General features: G+C 35.2%; 1 protein-coding gene across 5 annotated transcripts in view; it reads right to left on the bottom strand.

Annotated features, from left to right (window-relative positions):
* ANO5 (anoctamin 5) overlaps positions 1 to 24456 on the bottom strand; it is a 96024-nt gene that overhangs the window by 33231 nt on the left and 38337 nt on the right. For 3 of the 5 annotated variants that reach the window (XM_073216327.1, XM_073216328.1, XM_017644788.3), the window contains 5 exons: positions 19465 to 19578; positions 14501 to 14569; positions 13141 to 13425; positions 8108 to 8221; positions 5335 to 5450 (listed from right to left, as the gene is read on the bottom strand). In XM_073216327.1, the coding sequence (XP_073072428.1) occupies positions 5335 to 5450; positions 8108 to 8221; positions 13141 to 13425; positions 14501 to 14569; positions 19465 to 19578 (698 nt within the window). Of the gene's footprint in view, positions 1 to 5334; positions 5451 to 8107; positions 8222 to 13140; positions 13426 to 14500; positions 14570 to 19464; positions 19579 to 22042; positions 22085 to 24456 lie in introns of all 5 variants that reach the window. The other 2 variants (XM_073216325.1, XM_073216326.1) reach the window with 1 other exon arrangement.

Genomic DNA, 24456 nt, shown 5'->3' with positions numbered 1-24456 from the left:
GTTGAGAAGTTACAGCATTACTTGGTATAAATGTTCAAGTCTTACGAATTCACATGGGACAAACCAACCAAAAAAAACAAACAAAAAATTACATAAGCAAAGTTAAAATGTAAATGACAAATGTGGAGAAAATACAAGAAATATATATCCAGATAAAGGTTAGAAAGCCTCAGTATATAAAGAACTTACAAACATTGAGAAAGACAAAATTCCTTTTTAAAAAATGGACAAAAGATATAAATAGACAATTCAACAAAAAGATTTTAAAAGACCCTTAACATACAAGAAGGTTTTCAAGTCCATTTTATAGTAAGGGAAATGCAGATTAAAACTACACTAAAAAACCACTTTGCACCCGTCAGCTTGACAAAAATTAGAAAACTTGACAGTGCATTCTGTACTTTCATACACTGCTGCTGAGAATTGCAAATGGTCCAACCCCAGTAAAGGGGAATTTAGCAATATTTAAAACAACTACATCTCCATTTATCCTGCAACCCAACAAACTCACATACAGGCATTTGCCCTGAAAATGTATTCTCCAGAATACAAAAATACACATGTACATGAATAATCATTGAAACACTTTTTTTTATAATTACAAAATACTGGAAACTAATGTCCAAATACACGTAATAGTTTATGTACCATAAGGTTGTAAAATGAATGAGAAATACCTGTATGAAGCCATATGGATTCATTTTCAGGATATATTATTAAGTGCAAAGAGCAAAGTGCAAAAGAATCTATGCAGAATGCTACTTTTTAATAATGAAGGGGTGATTTTAGAGAATACACATATTTTCTTCTTCTTTTAAAAATGATCAGGAAACATCAGCCAGAAAACAGTTAGGTTGATTAGCCCTAAGGGGTGACAGGAGAAGAGGCCAAGGCATGGGGGTCAAAGGGATATAGCAGTCAGTGTCACTTCCCTGGATTTTAACTAAAACAACTGAAATAAGCCAATGATGCCTGAAGTGAGAGGGGCAGAATTGGAGGGAATAAAGGAGGAATGTTACAGAGACAAAGGATCCTGTCTGTGTCTCCCAGTGGAGCTTGTGTAAAAGAACACTGAGTGGCAATATCAGTATATGTGGAAGGAGAGCTGCAGGTGGAAAATCATTTTGCAGCCAAAACAGTCAAGACTGGTTCAGGCAAGAATCATTTTGTTAGATTTGGGGAGGAATTTTAATGGGTAGCAGAACTTCCCACAGGGTAGTTTAGCAAGGTGAAAAAAGTGGAGAAATCAAATTCTTAACTGGGTGACCAAAATTAACATAAAAAATGAGGCATTATTGGAAGCAAGGGAAAAAATATAAACTATAGTGAAATCAGATCATAGTTTGAGTGGATGATCAAAATCATTGCAAATAATCTGATGCCCATGGAGCTGAAGTTCATTCATCTCTTAGAAGAGGCTGCCAAGAACTGGTGCAGGTTTCTCTACACTCTCAGGGGGGCCCTGGGAGCTGGAACGGAGCTCCCTCAGGAGGTGCTGGCAGGCTGGTGCTGGTATCTCGGAGCAGGAATGAGGGGGCTGGTTGTGCAAAAGTTGGGAAAATGCACACTGCTTGAAGCTGAAGCAACAGGAAGTCACTGCCTCAGTCAGGTAAAGAAAAGCAGGATTCTCACACACAAAAAAATGGAAACAAATCCCTTTTTCCTTCTCCTGTCTTTCAGACTCCTCAGGGCTTCTTTTTGGGGAAGCCTAACAGTGAGCCACTGGACAAAGCACATCTGTAGTTTTCAGGGTCCCAGCTTCAATTTCACAGAGCAGACTATAGAAAGGTGAACTGAAGCTGACAAACAGCTGAATTACTGGCACAAATAATAACAGAGTACAAATGAGATTACATTAAATGTTAATCCAGTAATTCACTACGCAGTTGCCACTTCCTACCTGCACAACTCCAGGCTTTAGCCCCCATCTCTTGCTTCCTTTCCTTCCTGGCATCTTGGGACTCCCGGGATGTGTCTCACCTATACTAGGAATAATGTTGGAGGGTAGCTTTCAACAGCTTCCGGGCCACTGTTGCAAGGGTTTTGGCTCTTCCAAGCCAGCGCTGCTCATTTCTCCAGTAAGGAGTTTCCCCCTCTGCCTCCGCTTTCCTCACCAAACCCCACCCATGCCCTGTCCCAAAAGGTAAATCCTCTCAGAAGGATCTTTTTTTTTCCTTTTCAGTCAAATTGGTTGGGGTATAATTCACATACAATAAAACCAACCTGGCCGAAGTATGTATATCAATAATTCAAATGCATACACTCATGCACATGTAATCACCATCACAATCAACATTTAGAGCACTGCCATCACCTCAGAAAGTTCCCTTGTACCTCTTTGTAGTTAACCCTTTCCCCAACACCCAGATCTGAGCACTACTATTTTGACTTAGGTCCTTATTTTCTTTTCCAGAATAACAGTATGCAGCATTTTGTGGCCTGCCTCTTTCCTTTAGCATGATGCTTTTAAGATTTATCTCTTGGTGTTGCATGGACTCATAATTTACTTTTTATTTCTGAGAAAAAAAAATTGTATGAATACAAAATAATTTTTTCATTCATTTACCAGTTAATAGACATTGGGTTGTTTCCAGTTTTTTAAATTATTATTATGAATTAAGCTGCTTTGAGCATTCAAATAATGGTGCTTCTGTGGACATATGCTTCATTTTTCCTAGGTAAAGACTTAGAAATGGAATTACTGGGTCACATACAAAGTGCATACTTATAAGTAACTGTCAAGCTGTTTTGTAAAGTTGTTATACCATTTTGTATTCCCACCTGCAGTGTTTGAGATTTCAAGTTTTTCTGCATCCCTGGTAGCACTTATTGTTGTCAATATTTTTTATCTTTCTAGTGGTTGTGTAGAGGTATCTCAGTGACATTTTAATTTTTATTCCCCTAGAGAATAAAAGTGTGCATCTTTTGATGTTTATTGACCATCCATAAATATATTTTCTTGCTTAAGTATCTAGTGATGTATTGCCCATTTTAATTAGTTTGTCTTATTATTGAGTTGTAAGAATTCCTTAATTATTCTAGATAAAAGTCCTTTTTTGATATGTATACTGTTAGTATTTTCTATTTTCTATTGCTGAGTTTGCCTTTGTATTTTTGTAAGTGTCTTTTGAAAAGCAGACATTTTTAATTTTAATGAAGTCAAATTTATATATTTTTTAAATTGTGGTTTTTGTGTCTTACCTGAAAAGTCCTTGCCAAACCCCAGGCCTCATAATTTTTCTCCTATATATTCTTCTAGAAGTTTTGTTTTAGCCCTTATATTTAGTTTTCTGATCCATTTCATGTGAGTTTAAATTTTGAGGGAAATCATTTGGTACCTGTCTTTCTCTGCCTGGCTTATTTCACTGAGCATAACAATCCTCTAGCTCCATCCATGTTGTTGCAAATGGTAGGATTTGTTTTCTTCTTATGGCTGAATAATATTCCATTGTGTATATGTACCACTTCTTCTTTATCCATTCATCTACTGATGGACACTTAGGTTACTTCCATATCTTGGCTGTTGTAAATAGTGCTGTGATAAACATAGAGGTGCATATTTCTTTTTGAATCTGGGATCTTGTTTTCTTAGGGTAAATTCCTAGGAGTGGCATTCTTGGATCAAATGGTATTTCTATTTTCGGTTTTTTGAGGAACCTCCATACTGCTTTTTACAATGGTTGACCTAATTTACATTCCTACCAACAGTGTAGGTGGGAATCCCCTTTCCCTGCATCCTTGTCAGCATTTGTTCTTCTTTGTTTTTTGGATGCTGGCCATCCTAAATGGAGTGAAGTGATATCTCATTGTGGTTTTAGTTTGCATTTCCCTGATAATCAGTGATGTGGAGCATCTCTGCATGTGCCTGTTGGCCATCTGAATTTCTTATTTGGAAAAGTATCTACTCAGATTCTCCACCCATTTCTTAGTCAGGTTATTTGCTTTTTGGGTGGTGAGGTGTGTGAGTTCTTTATATATTTTGGACATTAACCCCTTATTGGATATGCTGTTTATGAATATATGCTCCCTCTGTGTTCTCTTAAACAGCACGAGATAGATCTGTGTATATTCATTGAGGAGGGTACCAATAACATATTATTTATTGAAAAAAAGAAAACCTCAGCAAAAAGTAAATAATGGTGCCACTGCTCTAGGGAAAAAAATGTGTTTGTGTATATGTTTTATTATGCATATACATAAAAATAGGACTGAGGGTATTACCAAATAAAGAATAGTTACATCTGCAGAGTTCAATGGAGCTTAAGATTTCACTTAAAACTTTGCACATTCTTTTTTACTTGAAATTTTAAAAATAAACATGCTATTTCTATAATTTAAAAAATTAAATGGCCATTATTCACAACAATTAAAAATCCATCCAATGAAGAGTAGATACAATGATCTGCAGAAAGTATCACTTTATATATGCTGGCTAACTTTTATTTATTCTTAAAAATTTCCCCTCTTGTTTGTCTTAAATATAACTGTTGAGCTTAACATTTCAGTTGATTTGGATGTGTCTGTGTGTGTGTGTGTGTGTGTGTGTGTGTGTGTGCAACAAAATCAGTGTCATAAGCAGGATGGTGTGATTCTGTGCAAGCAGAGCAGTACAAGCACAAATCTCTGAGTAAAAGCACTGCCTATAGAAACCAGGGGTCCATAATATGAGTTCCTTCATGGAAATCATAGCAGGCTCTCGAACACCTTGTATGTGTATGTATTATTGTTATGGTTCAAAGCAGGTTACCTGCAACCACAGTCTTCTTGTTTAGCTAATAAAACTTTCTAAAGAAATGAGGTCATAGAGTAATTGCCTTCACAGCTGTCTGAAGTCAATACATACCCACAAACATCCATACACAACCTTTCTCCCATCTTCTAAATTCCTGGGCTCAAAGAGAAACAAAACAAAACTCATATGTATTAAGCACTAAATGCTAGCCACAATGCTAAAAAATACACTTACCATCTAATTATCAAATAATATCACAAGGAAAGTACTATTGTTATTCCCATTTTACAGTTGAGCTTCATAAAGGTTAAATAATTTGACCAGGTTTATAGCTTCTAAGGAAAAGAATTTGGATTTGAACCCAGCCTATCTAAATACCAAGGCCCAACCTCTGAACTACCAAGCTCTCTGCACATTGATTAGGAACATTCTGGCAACACATTTGCTCACAAGTGAATGAATAAATACTATAGATACAAAACCAGGAATATGTAAAAGGTAGTGGGTGACAATAGCAGAAAAAAGAATGGAATATGACACTACTTTGAATAAAAATCACATCATCAAGTAATGACAGGTTTGATCCTATGTAAGAAACTTACCTAATCAAATCTAAAGGCTGTTCCTTGTAAAAATAGGAAAGCCGAGCCCAATTCTGGTGAAGTATGTACCTTTCATTGACAGGATTAGGAGATTCTGACTGCTTCCAATATTGACCCTACAGGTATTCAAGAAGAAAATACTTGAATAAAAAAGCAGAAGGTATAGATGAAATAAATGAAAACCACTTTTATAAGAAGGTTAGTAAATGGAGTGAATGTGCTCTTTTACTTTTAGATTTGGATTTTCATATTTATTAAAAATCTATAATAAACTATAATAAGTGATTTATTATTAAACTCTCACACCCAGTTTATTTTAAAATATAAGTTAAAATTTGAAACTTTGGCTTTACTCAAACTTCTCTTTTCACCTGGTACGCCCTTTTTTCTCTACTCAAATTCTAATAATATTAACAGCTCTGGGATTCATGTAACTATATAATAACTGGGATTTTATAAGTAGGCTAACATTTTATTTCACAGATGGAAAAATTAAGCCCCAAGCAAAGTTAAGTGAATGATCCTAAGTTATACTGCTATGACTGGAATTGCCTATAGGGAACCTGTCCCACTTTCACTGGCCATTTCCCAAAGAAATTAAAATATGTACAATAAACTTTATCACTTAAGGGCTTCATTATTGCTTCATGAATAAGTTCTTCCAATTTGTTCCATACTGAGTAACTTTATTAATATCCCTTCAGGGCTAGCAGAGTACTGTCTACACAAAGCTGTCTGATGCAGTCTTCTTAAACCATTCACCTAGACAAGTGAACTGCTGAAGACCAATGAATAAATATCCAATTTAAAATTAAGCACATGTGAAACATCTCTATATGTTAAGGTATAACATTTTATATTATCCAGATTCTAACTATTTTCTTCTTCTGTAGCTAACTGAATCTTGAGAAGTGAAAAAAAAAAAAAGAAAAAGTAGCCTATTTAGGTTATCTCGAAAAATGATTCTTTAAAGTACATAGGGGAAAATCTGGTGCCTAAACTTGCATTCAGAAGAGAAGAAAGAAAAAAGGTAAAATGAACAATAATTTGTATCAATCTCTAACAAGAGCTCAGTAAGACTGTCTAGTGGGTATGGATGACTCTACTGGAATTCTAAAGGTATGGATTAAACCTGCTGGTGACTGAAAGTCATTAGTTTGGCTTTATTATGATCTGATAATAGTAAGAAGAGAATTAAGGCCCTAAAAATAAACCAACAATCCTTTAAATATTCAAATAGGATATGAGCCCTTTTGTGAAGAAAGACTGACAGAGAATGCACTGCAAAGAGTTTATTAACCCTATTACAGATCTCTCCACTTTACCAAGTATCAGTGGCATTATGTAGAATCCATAATCTTCTCACAGTTCTTTCACCCAAGGGAAAAAATGGAGGTGGGGAGGAGGATGGTTTCTCTAACACTTAAGTTAAATTCACTTGAATAGTAACAGATTGATACTCTATTAAAACCTGCCAATCATTTTGGAAAATTCTGCTGTCCCTTATAGGAAACAACATATCAAACATAATCCAGTAATCACAGCAATCAATGTTGAACAGACCTTGCATCAATCATACCGTTGAATATATATCAACGGAGGAAAGCTGCACAACAGTTTAAGTTCTGGAAAAGACAGACTTCAGTTTTGGGATTTGGAAACTCTTATAGCAACATTACCTTTAAAAACATGGGCAATGGTTTAGATGCTACTTGTGGAAATGAAAATAATTGGTTCTTCTATATTCCTAAGGAATGTATTTCTAAAAAACAGAGATCATCAAAAATTCTCTAGGAAAGACCTATATGGAAAGTATTCTGTTAAGTATTATTGGAACACAGCCATGAGTCCAAGCCTCCAGACTAGGAATTTCTGGGAAATACAGCATGTGTACAAATGCAGACATGATAGACTTTAGTCCCTAAAGAAGATTCCGACAAACTGAGACTCAGAAGAATGATTCTTTGGGGTTGGTGGGTCATTAAACAAAAATATTGAACTTTATAAGTTCAATAAAGAACTAACATTTTATATGCTAGACCCATTTAACCAAACCTGAAAACTTGGCTTGACAACCAAGACAGCCTGGCTTCTGGGGTTTCTGAAGGAAACCTTTCCTTTCAGATATTTAGTGCTTAACTTTCACCACCTGTTGGCAGTAGACATCATGTGGCTGGATGTATACAAACTACTGTGAGATCAGATCTTGGAACTTTCTTTCGCTTCTGTTTTATGCTTCCGTACAGGAATGACCTTGGAGATACTGCAGGCCATGGCAATGAAGCAAATACCACAATAAAGCAAAGCACAATAAAACAATGTATGCCTGTAATTAAAACCAATTATTGTATTCAATGAATGAATACATGAACACATATAATTTAAATGCTTTACGGCCTCAGAACTTTATAAATGAGAAAAGATCTTATGGATTCAGGAAATTTCTAAATATTATGTTCTAAAACATTGTTATAACTGCTATTTAAAAAATAAGTTCTAAAGAAAATTCATCTGCGATTGCAGTATTTTTTAAAAATGAATTTGCATTGAAACTCCCTTGTAAAGAGGTATTAATTATGTGTTTCAGCATAGCTGGTAATGTTCTTAGCTTGGAACTAGGGAGTCTCTGGTGATTTTCCCAACATGAGAGAGAATCAGGCAACCTGTCATAAAAGAGGAGGCAAACAGAAGCTTCTCTCTCCCAACAAGGTGACTTCTGAATGTGGGAGATGGAAAAATGGGCTCAGTATTTCAGAACCAAGCTTTTACTTACATCATGGAGTGGATAGGCAGCTGAGTAAGTGTGAGAAGTTAGTAGTCTTTCAATCCCAAATTTTTTCTTTCCCTCTTCAATGCCAAAAGGACACCGTGAGAGAATATAATAAACCTACAAGGTAAGCATAGAGACACACATTTCAGAAGTTTGTTTTCCACCCTTTTCTCAATCCCAATTTAACAATGACATTTTCGAATGCAGATATGGCTCTGATTACAGAGGGAACCTTCCCTTTGTTGTTTGGGGAATATGCAGAGGGTGGAATTGTGTGAAGTTTTGCAAGTATTTAGCTCCTGGATAGGAGAGCTCCCTATTTATTCCCTTGGGGAGGGAAGGAATGTATCACAAAGTATTTTGTTTCTCCTGTCCCAAGCTCCTCTGAGAGTTCCTTGTGCCACAACTCCTACTATAAGGAGGGCTTCAGTCACTAATACCTAGTACCTCTGGTTCTGACAGTTCAGTTAGGGGAATATGGAGTAGAACTGATACTTAGTCAAGCTGTCAAGTTACTCTGATGATTCATTCTGGACCTTTTCCTGATATATGAATTGATTAACTCAAGATTATCATCTACAAGTACTCTGCAATCACTTCTGTCTTTACACCAATTTTCTCCTCCCATGTAATTTGGTGTCCACTGGTTTTGTATTTCTGTCAAGTCAGTCTTACCTGCTTTTTGTCTACCAGCAACTTTTCAGATTTTCTGCTTCTCTGCCTGCTGAATCTGATCTTTTTAGCACTGTTTTAGATCTATTTCCCCTGCCCCCCTTTTTTACATTTTATGATTTAAGGAATTGTTGATCAGAATGGTTGTCATCCTTGAACCACCATTATCTAATCTAGTTATTCATTTTAAATGTAGCTTAATATCCCATCTTGGTAGATAAATCATAAATTATGCAAGGGAGTTTTAATTTTTATAAATAATATGATAAATATTAACTATTTTACGTACTTTGGATTGTATATTTAGGAAAGATTCACCCAAAATAAGAACCCTGAGTCTTAGGGTGCAACAGAGCGGAAAATCTCACTCTGCCAGATATTGAGACATTATTATAAAGCTATGGTAAAACGTATAGCACAGTATTGTCAAACAAAAAGAACCATCAACTTAGGGGAAAAAAAAGACTACCCAAAAAGATTATTACAAGAGGGTGAAGGAGAATATTGTAATAGATCTGCAAATATCTGTAAAAGAAGGAAAATAGGGAGAGGCAAGCCAGGTTCAGGGAGTGTCTTTCTTTGTGTTAAGGAAGGCTACTCTACAAGACAGTGTGGGCTCAGGTTGAGGATACATCAAGGTTTAGCATCTGGTAGGGAAGGAAAAAGTTTAAATTTTGGTCAATTCAGCTAAATACTTTGTTTTGATGGATCAGTGGGGGATAAATAGTTCAACTAACTATTAATGAAACAAAGAATGGCTTTGTAGAAGGTCTGTAGGTCTTACTATAAAATAATAATAGAAGGAGAAAATTGTAAAGTTAAGTAGAGATCTAAAAGAAACTGAAATTTCCTTGGTGCCTAAAAGGAAAGACACTTTGTGTACATCTTTTCTCTTGGAACATTCCTTTAGAGAACTTGTTATCATGAATTATTCCCTTATCTCTTTGAGATGTATGTAAAACTTTTTTTAAAGCTAAATAAACCTCTTGCCCATTGGACAACGCAGGAGGATTTAGGTTTTCTGGCAGTCATCTCTTCTATATGCAAACCTCAAGAAATATGGCATCCCTACCTCCATCTCCAGGGGAAGCAGCCTGGGCGCCTGGCTCCAAGCTCTAACTGCCTGCTTAACATAGAGACATGAGAAATTTTATTTTTTCTTTGCATAAAGACAACCAACATAGATGTACATCTCAATTACCAGGTAAATGTAGGATGAACTACATGGCAAATGGTGCTATTATATCAAACTAGGTATAGGCAGTTATCTATGAATATTCTTTAAGCCACATGGAGAAGGGTGAATTCTTTACAGTGAGCAGTTGCCCAGAATGAGAAAAGAAGGGGTTTCTTTAAGTGCCCCTGTTTTCCAGGACTATGGAACTCAGGTACAGTTCAACATGGTCAGTACTGACACAAAAAAAGACAAAGACAAAACGTCAGAGAATCATGTGCATCATAGGATTATGAGTCCAGAAGGAGTCTTATTAACATATATACTTGAATTATGACAAAGCTGGAACTGTTAAACAGTATGAAAAGCTGAATATTTTCAATAACCAGTACAAATCAAATGACTAACATATGGGAGAAAAAAAATCAACCTCTGTCTTGTACCACACACAAAAATTAATTCCAGGTGGATGTAGTTCTCAATATGAAAAATAAAATAATACAACTTACAGAAGTTAAAAAAGGAAATTAACTTCATGATCATAGTGGTTAAAGATTAAGAGCATTATTCATAAAGTAAAGGCTTGAGAAAGTGTACTATATTAAAAATGAAAAACATCTGTTTTTAATCTGTTACTCAAAAGAAACCATTAAAAGAAAGAAAAGGGAGGCACAAAAGTAGGAAAGGATCAGCAACATATAAAATGAATAAAAGGCTTATATAAAGAATATATATAAACATTTCTACAAGTCAAAAAGTAAAGGGAAGTCCTAATTAAAAAAACAGACAGGAGACTTTAGCAGGGATTTCACAAAGTGTTTATCTAAATTCCCAATAAACATACACAAGGAGGTCAATTTCACTTATATCAGAGAAATGCAAATGAAAATCAGACACACACAAATAAATTTCCATACAAAGCAGTGAAAATGAATTAACAAAGCTCTTGAAGAGCTAATTTAATCACCAAAATACATGTTGCACTAAGGAAGCCAGACTCAAAAGAATACATACTGTATTGAGTTCATATTTATAAATTTTTAAGAACAGGGTAACTAATCTCTGCTGTCAGATGTTGGAGTCAACCTCCACTGAGGATGGGAATAGTGACTGGGAGGAGGCACTAGGGCTTCCGGGGACTAGGAAGGTTTTTTCTTTGAACTGGGTGGTTGTGTTCATTTTGTTGTAATTCAGTGAGCTGTATGCTTATGACTGTGGGCCTATCTCTATTTATGTTACGTTATAATTCAAGAAAGTAAAAGAAAGATTGTTGATTTCTAGTGTCAACAAAGATATATGGAAAACTATTCACTCTCATATACTATTAGTAGGACTCTAAATTAGTACGTCTTTTTGTAAAGGGTCATAGTGTAATACACATAAAATTTTAAATGCTCATGGCCTTACATCCATAACTTTTACTTCTGATATCTACATTGTAGAATAATTTACATATATCTGCAATATATAAATACAGGTTGTAAACTGCAGAACTGCTTATAATATCAGAAAAGTTGGAAACAAACTCAATGGCTGTCAGAAGTGGACATGTATAACAAAATATATGTTACAGTTATATCTTAGATGTTATGAAACATATATCATGAGGCTCAAATGTCATAATGATTATGAAGATGCTTTGAAAGGTATTAAATTCTATGGCAACATTAAGATGCTCTTGTAATATGTTCAGTTTGTACATACACAAACTACAGTGTTCTGGATGAGGATAGAAATGGAGGGACTTTTCTATATGATCTCCCACATAACTTCCTCAACAGAGTACAAATAATATTGCTCCCCTATAAAAGAGGCGAAATCATTGTGTTTTAATGCTAAATTAATCTAAGGCACTCTTCACAAAGAACAAGATAAATGGATACTGACATTTCTATACCTGACCAAGTTCCTAACTGGTAAGTACAGATTCATTGGCTTTTTGTTAGCAACTTTACAAAGTATCTGAAGTATATTAAGTTTGCAGAGTGCTGCACATAGATTTTCATATGATTCTTACAATAATGCCTGTATTAATTTTTTATCTCTGTGTTAAGAGAGGTTATATTATTTAGAAAGTAGCAGAGTTATGACTCGAAACCAGGTCTTCTGATTCCCTGTCATATGCTTTTTATTCCCTGAAATGCTGCTTCTTAGGTTTGTTTTTCCTAATCCTGGTAAGAAAAGGGAGAAAATCTTTAGGCTGTGGATTCACATTTTTATACAAAAATTCTAGGCATTACATTTTGTTTAATATTCCTGTCAGTGAATTTTTAAAAAATAGATTTAGGAACTAGAAAGAATGATAATTTAGAAATTCTTCTTAGACACTTTAAAGTGCTGAACCTAAAGAAAATAGAGTCCCTAATTGCTTAGGGTAAGACAGTAACCAATCTCAAGGGGAAGGGTCCCGTGACTGTTAGGGCCCTGTAGCTACATTCACAGGTGAGAGACAGAAGGGGTAACAGCAGCAAAGAACCTAAATCATTTTCTCTAAAGTCAGAATAACGATATTATTTGACACTTATCAAGTACTTATTATGTTCCATAAATTGTTCAAAGCCTTTTGTACCTTAACTCCTTTAATTCTCAGGGCAACCTGTGAGAGGAATATTATTCCTGACTTAAAATAAAGAAACAGTGGCACAGAAACATGATTCTTTGGGGAGGGGTTTTTAGTGGGAAACTTAAAAGATCCTAGGACTACATATGGAGAAGAACTATTATCCGAAAGACTGAAAATGGTTCTAAATGAAAGGGAAAAAGTTCTGAGGTGTCAAAAATGCTATCTATATATAAAGAAATTAAAACATTTCATTTCCATTTGGAATAACCAGTACTCCTCCTACTACGCACTGAGTTTATAAAACCAAACTCTAAGATTCTAAAAACATTTTACAAAGATCTTACAAAATCAAAGTCCTCTGGGTCTCAATTAAGAACTTTCTCCACTATCGCAAGATGCCTTTCTTTACTGTGTCCACACTGTTAACCATCTGTTTTTAAACAACATCCTGGGTTCTAGGGAGGTTAAGAGGTTTAAGTGGTCTAGGCGAATCCCCAAACCTACCCAATACTAACAAATACTCATTGAAACGGACACAGAAACACTTGCACACGCACAAGTCCCCAAGCACACAGAGGCACATCGACCTCCCTGGAAGGAATGTGCCCAAAGGTCTTCTCTACCTACAATTCTGTTTCTGGCTGAGGATGGGAAGAAGCTTGACTCGTCTTCAATGAGGAAGAGTTCCTGCCGATGTCTGGTGAACTGGGCCGTGAAATATTCAGGATGAGGATGCTTCACATTCCTTGGGAGCTTCAGAAGCCCGAGCATATAGCTAAAGGGGGTTCTCTCAGCTCGGGGGAAGTCACTTTCCTTAATGGGCATTTTTATCCCCAACACTTCAGCATAAGTAACCAATACTTCCCAAGGGGCATGGATCTTGACAAAAAAAGTTCTTCCATCTTCAGAGTTCTGTATAAAAAGGAGGCAAAATAACAGAAAGCTTACTAATCTCTGTGTTACTAAGCTGACTAAAGAAACAAAATTTTACAAAACTTCACACAAATTAAAGATGTCACAGCATTTTGAATTACTGAAATTTTCAACGGAACTTTATATTATATATGTATGTAATACATATACATGTATGTATTATATATATAATACATGTATGTATGTGAGTATATGTTTGCACATGTATGTGTGACAGAGACAAAAAGAGTATTTTTAAAAATATATTTCAGGGTCAATGTATACTAGCCTGAAATCCAGACACATATGTAGTTCTGGGCAATCTCTTTAGCTTTTAGCAACTAGCTATGAGCTCTGAATTATGCTTGGGGTATATGAGGAATACATACAACAGATAAGATGTACTCACTCTTCTTACCCAGCTTCTATGCATAGCCTAACCAGAGGAAGAATTTTAGGCAATAAGGGTCCATTAGACAGGAGAAGAGAAATTAAGTTATAGATTGTGTGGTGTAGTACAAATTTGTTAGTTCAGTGCAAACAAGAATAAGTAAGAACTAGAGAGTATTAATTTAAAAATAGAGAGTATTAGATTACAGTTCATGGGCAGAGTGGGATCTAAAATAGGTCTTTAAAAATTATTTTGAAGGAAATTCTAGAAAACCAGTAGATACAGGAATTTAAAAAAAAACTTGTCACATTCATGAACAGAAAAAGTGGCTTAAAAAGCAAGTTGTGCTGCGAGATAGGTTAACTTAGGGTGGCCGATTATAGGGAGCTTTCAAAATGAGAGATATGAAACAAAACCATGTGCTCACTTTCTCTGTATCCTGAATAGAATTATGTATGGCTACTTTGAAAGTGTTCCATGCATCATCTCATACTCAGAGTATGGTCCTACTTAACCCACCTGGAGGAGCCATGCCCCACAATCCCCAGCGTACACGCCCACACCTGCAGCCAAAAAAAGCTATTGCCTTGCTTCCAAACACAAAGCCTACCCAGTCAAAGGCCACTGCAGGAGGAAACCACTTAAAACACCAAGATTCTGGTATAAATTAACAATTACACTTACCCTTTTATCTTCAATTTCCAACTCAAGGCCTGTTTTTCTGAGATTTTCTTCAAACTCTTTTCTCCTTTCCTGTGGAAAGATAGATCAGTAGAGTTATGTAAAGCACTTTTATTTTCCCAATGATAAACAGACTTGTTACACAATGACTGCCTCCAGATGGTCCTCCACCCCTCCCCCATGGTTGTATATTGAAGTGCTCCATGTATCACCCCCCATCTTAGTGCTATGATGTGCACTGCTTTTTACCTGTACTGTAATCCTTAGATATAACTAGGAATAATCTTCAGGGAATGTGCAGGACCTCTTTCTGAAAAAAGGCGTAAAACCTTACTGAATAACATAAAATAACAAACTTGATAGGGAGACATATACTACTAGTTGGGAAGACTCAGTAGTCTCAAGATATCAGTACTCATCAAATAAATGATATATTTAATGCAATTTTTAAGCCAAAATATCATCAGGACTTTTTATTCTTGAAGAATAGAATAGCTTCACTTGGAAAAAGTAGAATTAAATTAAATTAAATGCAAATAATCATTACTTGTGGGCTTTAATTCAATGCCCTTTTGAAAAATCTTTTGGCTTTCATTAAAATTTAAGTGTGAAAAAATTTCATAATAACTGAAACTTTAAAAACTTCACTAGGATATTATGGGATGCTTCTCCTCAAATGGATATATACTACCTTGAGGTATCTTCAACTTTACAAGAAATTAAAGATAATGTTAACGTGCTCTTTCTCTCCACTTGCGAAGCTTACTTCGTGAGAATTGGTCTATGTTAGTGGTACAGGTTGTCCTTCTCAGCTACTTTCCATGATTGCCCTTCTCCACGTTACCGGAGTGAGGCAGAGTGCAAACATCCAGGAAACCAAAAGAAAAGGTCAGAGTGAGAAGCACTCAAACCAGTACAGTGACAGCAAATGCTTTTGCAAGGGGTATGGTCACCAATTTTGCTCTTCAACAAAATTGAAGAGTGAGCTAATAAGATTGTTAGCTGACAATTTAACATTGCTTTTATGATAAATAACAGTAATTTGAGGACAGAATTTAGCAGTTCAAAAAGTAAGAAAACTGCTAAAACAATTATCTTTCTATTCTAATCTACTTATTTATCTGAACAAGCTTACTTTATACTCATATACAAAAGCAAAAGAGGAATGTGGTTAAAGTGGAACCATCTCATTCTAAGAGTAATTCCTATTCATGTATAAAGAAAATAGTTTTTAAAGTCCTCCTGTGCATCTCATTAGTTGACACACTTATAGTAAGTTTACTTTTTATTTTTAATAATTACTTGTCAAATTTTGTAACATATTCCATGATGTTTTATCAGTTATGCACTTGTGCAATTATAAAACAGAAATACACAATGAAAAAAAAGTTCAAGGCTTAGACTGTTGTGGTTAAAAGGAATAAAAACATTCTATGCATACACATATATTTGTTGTGGCAAACTTATGATTGAACAAACAATAAAAGACACCCAAAGATAAAACATTTACATTAGGAAAATTTATGTGGGGAAAATGGAATAGAAATTTTAGGTGAAGGAGAAAAATAAATGATTTAAAATTTCTGGTGTTATAAAAAAAGATTTCTTCCTATAATTCCCTATAATTCATGTTTTTAATGAATGGTGGTGACTGAGAGATTTCTGTGTATTTATGTTCTGTGGATATATACTAAAAAGTGATTTAACTGGGCCGTTTACAATATTTTGTAAATTCCATCCTTTGTAACTACTGAAATGTATGATGAATAACTGCAGATAGGTACAACTTGTAGATTGATCAGGACTTGGGGGGAAATTCAGGAGTTCACTTTAGACTGGCTGAGTGAAATGTCTATGAGAATTCTAAGGAGAGATGCAGAACCGTGATATTGGGAAGAAGTATGGACTGGAAGAGTAATCTTTGGAATTAGCAGAGACGTGGTTTTAAAACTGTGGAAGGGGATGTATCATCAAAGAAATGCACGTAGGTTAAGAAAAGAAGAGGATTAAGGAGTAGACCCTGAGGCCCTACAATAATAAGGGATCAGGGAGAAGAAAGGATTGAGAAGAAGCAACTAGGTAATACGGAAGCAAGAGAAAAACTAAGAGAATGTGAAGTTGTGAAAGCGGAGGGGAGGACATACAAAATAGAGAAGGGAATGACAAATTGTGGCAAATGCTGCCAACAGGTCAAGTGAGATGAGAGTTGAGACTTGATCATTGGATTTATTTATATGAAGATGAGCAGAGCAGTTGAGGGGGAGGGGAATACATAATAAGAATAGGTTTTTAGCAAAATGGGCAGACAGGAAATTGAGAAATGAATAGCAGCTGGCAGAGAAACAGATCAAGAGGTTTTTGTTTTTGCTTTTTTTTAAAAATATTGGAATTAACATCACAGTTGTTAAAGGAAACTGTCCAATAAAGAACAACACAAAATATAATTTAGGAGAGAAAGGAAAGAATTTTAAGAGCAATATCCCTAAGTAGGTGTACATTAAGAATTAATATAACAGGCTTGAAACTGCTGTCCTTAGAAAGGCGTATCTGCAAAGTTGGCTCTGGTGTCTAGGAACTTGGTTTTCAGGAGGGTTCCTACTTTCAGAACTGATAAGAGTGACTCATTTTATCTGAACTACACAAACAATGTAGTTTATGCTGAACATCTGCGTTCCTGCTGTTCAACTATGAAATGCTGGCATATGCTAGGCAGAAGGTTACCAGCCCCCAATAAAATTCTAGGATACTGAGTCTTTAAAGAGCTTCCCTAGTAGTCAACACTTCACATGTTGTCTGTGTCATACATTGTTCCTGGAGGAATTAAGTGCATCCTGCATCAGTCCCACTGGGAGAGGACTCTTATAAAATTGCTCCTGGTTTTCTCTTGATCTTGCCCCATGCATCTTTTACCTTTGCTGATTTTGCTTTGTATCATATATTTCACTGCAGTAAAACAAAGCCATTGAGTATGACCATGTACTGGTTCTATGAGACCTTATAATGAATCACCAAACCTGGGAGGGGGGTTTTGGTGATGCCTGTTTAGTAGGCAAGAAGAAATGGAATCAAGAGCACAAGTGGAGGTGCTGGCTTTAGACAGAAGTATAGTTCATTTATAGTGACAGGAAGAAAGGTAGATTATACAGGTGGAGATGCTGGCGGCGGACAAATGCAGTAATGGAATTTAGAATTTCTCTTCTACTTGCTTCAGTTTTCTCATTTAAGTAGAAAAATATAGTCAGCTAAGCTTGAAAATGGGGAGGAAGAAAGCAACAGAGGTGTAAGGAGAGAGAAAAGTTATAAAACATTCATCCAGGAGAGTGAGAAACTAAGTAGAATAGTATGATTGTTACACAGCAGTAAGGAGCCAGCTGAGGTCCATGAGCACAAATTCACGGTAAAATCGGGAACTGGATTGTATGCCTTTTTTGCATGATTCTGGCATAGAGTAGGTGGAAAGTTGGGTTTAACCAAACTTGTTTTGCCAAGTAAGCACAACTGGGAGAGGGCACCAGATTTGCTGGCATATGTAATAGAATGATTACATTTGTTGACTGTGAAATTTAAGCTTATAAGCATAGGAAAGAGATGGATAAGGAAAGGCAATAAAAAGGGGTTCAGGTAATTGTATCTCATTGGTTAACTGTATCTTAATTGGTTCTGGGGCAGCTGAAGGAAGAAGGGTATTGGTCAAAAGACTTGAGGGCTTGGTCAGAGAGTTGGGTGCCTGGAATGGTATTAATATTTGTAGTTATTAGAAATGACAAGTTCTAAAGGAATGAATGGCTGAGTTAGAGACTAAGATAATTGAAAAAAGTAGTTTAAGGAACAGAGAGGCTAGGATGCCAAAATAATCATCTATGTATGCATTGAGATTATCAGTAATTTAAGAAGGGGTATTTGGAGAGAATGATAGTGAACCAGGCACTAAAACTACTGAGAAATAAAAGGGAAGACCCAGGGACTGATTAATGATAATGATGGAGTGTGGTGATAAATCTGATGAGATTTTAAAGCTCAGAAATCTGGGGCATAAGGGAAGGAGCAGGGACTATAATCAACCATAAGCTCCAAGGAGGGCAGACATTGACCCATCTCCAGAAAAGGATCTAAAAGGAAAAACCACCACCATTAGAGAGAACTGTTGGAGAAGGAAAGAGACCTCAATGAAGAGCCAGGCTTGAAGGGGACATTCAGAGAAGACATGGAAATGATGATAATGAGTTTCAGAGGTCTGGGTAGAAGGGTTTTCAGGGAAAGGGTGGAAGAAAGGGACATAAATGGGTATGTACAGGGTCTTATGGGGATAGTTTCTATAAATTTATATTTTTATTTTCTATGACCATTTCCTATGTAAGTTATGTTCATAAATGTGTATATATGCTTATGCATATAGATTAATATATTATTTAATTATTTCAAAGATCCTGTATTTATTGAGCATCCATTAAGCTCCAAGCGCTGTTACATGCATTTGGGTACAGAGCAATGAGCAAGATAGAGCACTGGGTCTCACGAACTGAATTTATGGTGTTAGATGAGTTAAAAAGCTCAGTGAGTGATGTGTTACAATGAAAAGAAAATAGGGATAAGGACTAGATCATAACAGGAAGGCTATTTCAGATAGAATGGATTAGCCAGACATTTTCAAAATAAAAATTGCACATGAAAGGTAAATATTATATTCAGTAATACATCTCAAATTTTGGTGGTCACATCTAATACTGAAGGTGAGCTGTATAAAAATATTTAACATCACTTGGAAAAAGTTAAAAAGAAGTTAAGTGTCCAAAATGTTCAAAAAATAGACTTTGCACATGTATGTATTGTTAGGGTGCCTATTTTAGTCTTTTCACTCAGTTTCAGCTTTAAGTAACACTTCAGAGGCCTCTGACTTCTACAGCGTAATTCAATGGGAAAAGCCCTGCTTCTTCTGTTTTTCCCACTGCTCTCCCGTAAGTACTTACCGCCTTTATGTCTGTTTCTTTCTTCATGTCATCCACGTAGGAAAGCACAAAATCAATCTGCCTAGTCCCATCTCGAAAGAAGATTGAATCTTTGCTTTGTCTGTCTTTTTCAAACTGCAAGAGACACAAACGACACAACTTCAAGTTACAGTTTTATTTCCAAATGGTAAACACATGAAAGGAATTAGCTAAAATTTGGCCACTTATTTTTTTCAGTCCTGAAATGGCAGGTGAGGACAGATAAGCAGCATTTTCATCAATGGGAAATTAAGCTTGTTTTAGTAAGTGAAGTTCCATAAAGGAGATGTTTACTAACAATAAAGACTCAAGACAAAGCTAAGCATATCAACTACATGCATACATGACAAAATGCTGCAATTGTACCAAAATGTAAAATGAATATATGTACACATTGATCCCAGAATGCATAACCAGAGAGAGACTGTTACCAACATTAAACAACATACCAATTAGTCCAACAAATAATTCATGGCCACTACTACTCTGGGGTATAATTAATTATAAACCAATGAATGATTCTTACTGCAAGAAAATAAACTTGTAATAATACTTATATTATGTTTTCACTAAATCACCACTTTCTAATTCAATTTTGTAAGTTAAAATAAATCAAGATGCAGTTAAAAATTAGAAAGCAGATAGCTTGCCAGCTAGTTTCACTTCAAATAAACTCTCATGCAAACCTCCTTCAAGATTACTACCCTAAGTGAGCCAAAATCAATCCTCTAAATTTGTGTATTCAATTCTCATTATTTGTAAGTCAAACTTACAAACCCAACTTTCACATGTTGAATAATTCATTAATTCCTTCCCTTTCAAAAGTGCAAAAACACTAAACAGGTTCAGAAAGAAGATATTTTATGTTTCACTGATTTGGTCTTCTTCAGAGTTTATATGTAATGGAATACTTGGAATAGCCCACATATGAATACTTGGAATGATGCAAACAGGTTGTATGGGATGGCAGGGAGCTCTCTAACTCTACGATGCCAAGTTTTAATATAGACAACTTTTCAATTGCTTCAGCTAATGTGTCAGTGGGGGATTGGGTGTTTTTAATGTTCATAACTGGTATCTATATTAGTTTATGACTTTCTTTTATTGTGTTCTATGTTGTTTGATTCTGCCAAGACAGGCCAGGCAGCATCACCCATAAAAAGGAATAGATGTAGATCGTCATGCAATAAGACAAAAATCTCATTTGATCTGTCATCTATGAACAGAGTAATTGCATTTTATCTATATGAATGTACAGCTATGTCTCTGAAAGAACTAGCTTTCAGTGCACAGAAGGAAATGAGTGGAAAAATGAACAAGTAAAAACAGGAAATTTAAAGGTTAAATATCAAAATACAGTAAGTCAAATGTTATGTCTGAGTTCTCTGTACTCCAACAAGGACACATAATCATCTCCCCTTTCCTAAAAAAAAGTAAAAGGACCTGAGAAAACTCAAACTATACCTTGATTGTAAATCACTAAAAAAAAAGGGAAAAGTAAACAAAACAAAAATATTATCTGAGGTCTTGTAAATCATCATAGTACTAGTATATCTTATGAGATTCACCAAAACTTATGGATACCAACTGGAGCAGAAAAAAAACAAACCAATTAGACTAAATATGATCAAAATAAAAAAGAAGAGGGAAAGCAGCCAATAATCCTTTTGCTATAAGTTTGTGACAGCCACGTTCTTATTGTTTGCAGAAGCTACATCTAGGTCCACAAAGAAGTTCTGGTGACAGAAGATGTGCACAAAGAAGTCAGCAAAAATCACACTAAGAGTGTTTGACTATTAGGGAATAAACAAAGTAGCTAAAAGAATAGTGACTCCAATTATTTTTCGGACTGTTCAGTCAAAATGGGTATATATACTTGCCTTCTCTGAAAGCCAAGGCTACCTAGGAATCTTCAGATTTACATCATTATGTAATGCCCTAGCTTCAAAAATATTTAACATAGTGAGAAATCATGGGTAGCCTTGTAAATCACCATGAGGTACTGTCTCAGGATTGTTAACAAAAACTGGTTGAGCCCCAACTGGGACAGAAAAATCTGATAATTTTGCTACAAATAAGTTAATACTATTAAAACACATCATTCTTTAGCTTTGCTCAAGACATGACATTAAGATCATACTTTACAATGCATGTGTTTATATTTGATTTTTTTCTTAGAAATGACTACTTATGATTAGGCACACATCTGAGTGGCTTTTCTTTGAATTAGGTTGTTTTTCTGAGGTTTATAGACCTGGATTCCTGATAAGGGTTCATAAATCTCAGAAACTGTATGTAAATTGTGTATGTGTGCATGTAATATACATGTGGATGTGTACATATGTATGTATATATACACACAATACATTTTTTAGGAAAAGGGACCATATCTTTAGTAAAATTAAAAAAAGGTTAAGAATCACCATTCTAAAACCTCAATTGTCTCAGGACTATTCAGTGGCAGTGCCCCAAATCAGTAGTATTCACTGAAATAACAATGATTCAGGCTATTACTGCAGTCATCTAGAGCATAAGCAGCATCATTCAGCACTGGTTTTACCATAAGACGCCGCCTCAGGAACAAATTGAATCGCTTTGCAGGCTGTGAAACAATCAATACAGAGTTAGCAAATCCTGCCCAGGATGAAAGATAAGATTACCCCAAAACAGACATGCAAACAAACTTTCAGTGCGATCATGCATGTGAATATGAATGTGTGTGTGTGTGTGTGTGTGTGGTGTTTAAAGTTGGAGGGTGGGAGAAGTTAATATAAGAAAAATAGGAAAAAAAAGCAATAAAGCATAAAGGAAAGAAAAAAAGGAACTTCAAAATAAATATCCCTAAGCCCTTTACACAGTGATTTTAAATAATACATAACTGTGTGACTAATTTAAGGAAGGAGAGGGGGAAATAAATAATGAAGGAAAACCTGGAATCATGGAAATGTAAAGTGAAACAGGTACTCTGCTATGTATGCCTGTGTATGTCAGGCAAAGGAAGCAAAGCTACTACAATTGTACTGAGACTAAGTATGGTGTGGGAAGTTCACCCAATATCGTAAGATATTTCACAACCTCCCAAAATAATGGGGGAAAGAAGGAAAAGTCATTCTCTTATTTAACTGATGAGCAGTCTTCAGTCTTTGGTTATCATGACCATTATTTTTTAAAACACCTGGCATCATCAATGATATTTTAAAGAGAACCAGTCTTACAGCACAAAAGGCAACTATTATGTGGATGTTATAGTATAATGCAATGATAAACAACCTCACAAAATTGTCAATAAAGAGTTTCAGTTCTTGTCATGAAAAGTTTTGCTTAAACTGTTGTTTTCTTGGAATAGGCTAAAGAGACCTAAGCAACTGGTGGCCATTGGAGTGAAAATCCCTGTTCTGTAAACAAATGAGCATACTCTGTACAGATGCAAAAACACAACGGATCAAGATGGGAGTTGGTCATTATATAAAGCATATTTTAAACTATATCCTTCTTTTGAGCTGAGATTTTCCACTCCAAGCACTTTGATTACCTTCGGATCTTTCATGAAATTCACAAGTTACTGTTTTTCTAAGATGTTTTCCCTAAATTCATACAGAATTAAGGGAAATAAAAGAGTCATACAGTAAGGAGTCATGCAGGGCCACATGGTGACTTTCATGGCCCTTGCCTTTTGTGGGCTCCTGCCTCCATTACATTTTTTTATTTAAACAAAAATAAATACTGCCATGTTCTTTTGTTGTTATTTTATTCTGATTTTAAGATAAATTAAAATTAAAACATTTACGTGGCCTCCAAAAAGTATCATGGACCCTAGGAGGCATGGTGCCTACTGTGCATGAAGGATAAGCTGGCCCTGGGGTCACAGGTTAACTAAGCACCACCACATTCCAGAGATGCAGAAAGTGCAGGGTATAAAAGGTTACCTAGGTGACTGGTAAAAAGCCTTCTGAGGTAAATACATTTAATATCAAGTTAGTTTGCAGCTTTTTCAATACACACAGTATATTCATGATATAAAAACCAATGGGATCAATACTAGCAGTTGATCCTGAAAAAGTATTTACTCAATGGTCAATATTTTTTAAACCTGATTTTAAATACATTAAATGAAGATCACCAAAGGACTTTGTTACTAAAGGATAAAATTAACATTCTATTCACCAAAGTTTTAGAATTAGTAACTTTATTACTTATTTACATCATGTGTTGAATATGCTCACTTTTTATAAAAAATGGTTAACACTGAAAAAAGTTTTTTTAAACCTCTTAAAAATCATTTTAATACTTTTAAAATTTAATATATATATATATTTTTTTTGCTGTTAGATATTTTTTTTTTGAGAGGGCATCTCTCATATTAATTGATCAAATGGTTGTTAACAACAATAAAATTCAGTATAGGGGGGTCAATGCTCAATGTACAATCATTAATCCATCTCAAGCCTAATTCTCGTCAGTCTCCAATCTTCTGAAGCATAACGAACAAGTTCTTACATGGTGAACGAATTCTTACATAGTGAATAAATTCTTACATGGTGAACAGTACAAGGGCATTCATCACAGAAACATTCGGTTTTGATCACGCAATATGAACTATAAACAATCAGGTCAAATATGAATATTCATTTGATTTTTATACTTGATTTATATGTGGATCCCACATTTCTCCCTTTATTATTATTATTATTTTTATTTTTAATAAAATGCTGAAGTGGTAGGTAGATGCAAGATAAAGGTAGAAAACATAGTTTAGTGCTGTAAGAGGGCAAATGTAGATGATCAGGTGTGTGCCTATGGACTAAGTCAAAATTTAATATTTTTAAAATAATTCCTATTTCCTTGCTACCTCAATGAGTACTTGGTGGTGATTTATTTCTGATGTTGTCTAAGCACTGAATTTTTTAGTATAGCAAGTGGTTATATTTAAGACATTTCTCATAATACCACAATATTAAAATACATTTTCATATA

Source organism: Manis javanica, chromosome 11, assembly GCF_040802235.1.
Source record: "Manis javanica isolate MJ-LG chromosome 11, MJ_LKY, whole genome shotgun sequence".
NCBI lineage: Eukaryota > Metazoa > Chordata > Mammalia > Pholidota > Manidae > Manis > Manis javanica.
Note: the sequence above shows the minus strand (reverse complement) of the source record. Positions and strands in the feature narration are given on the sequence as shown.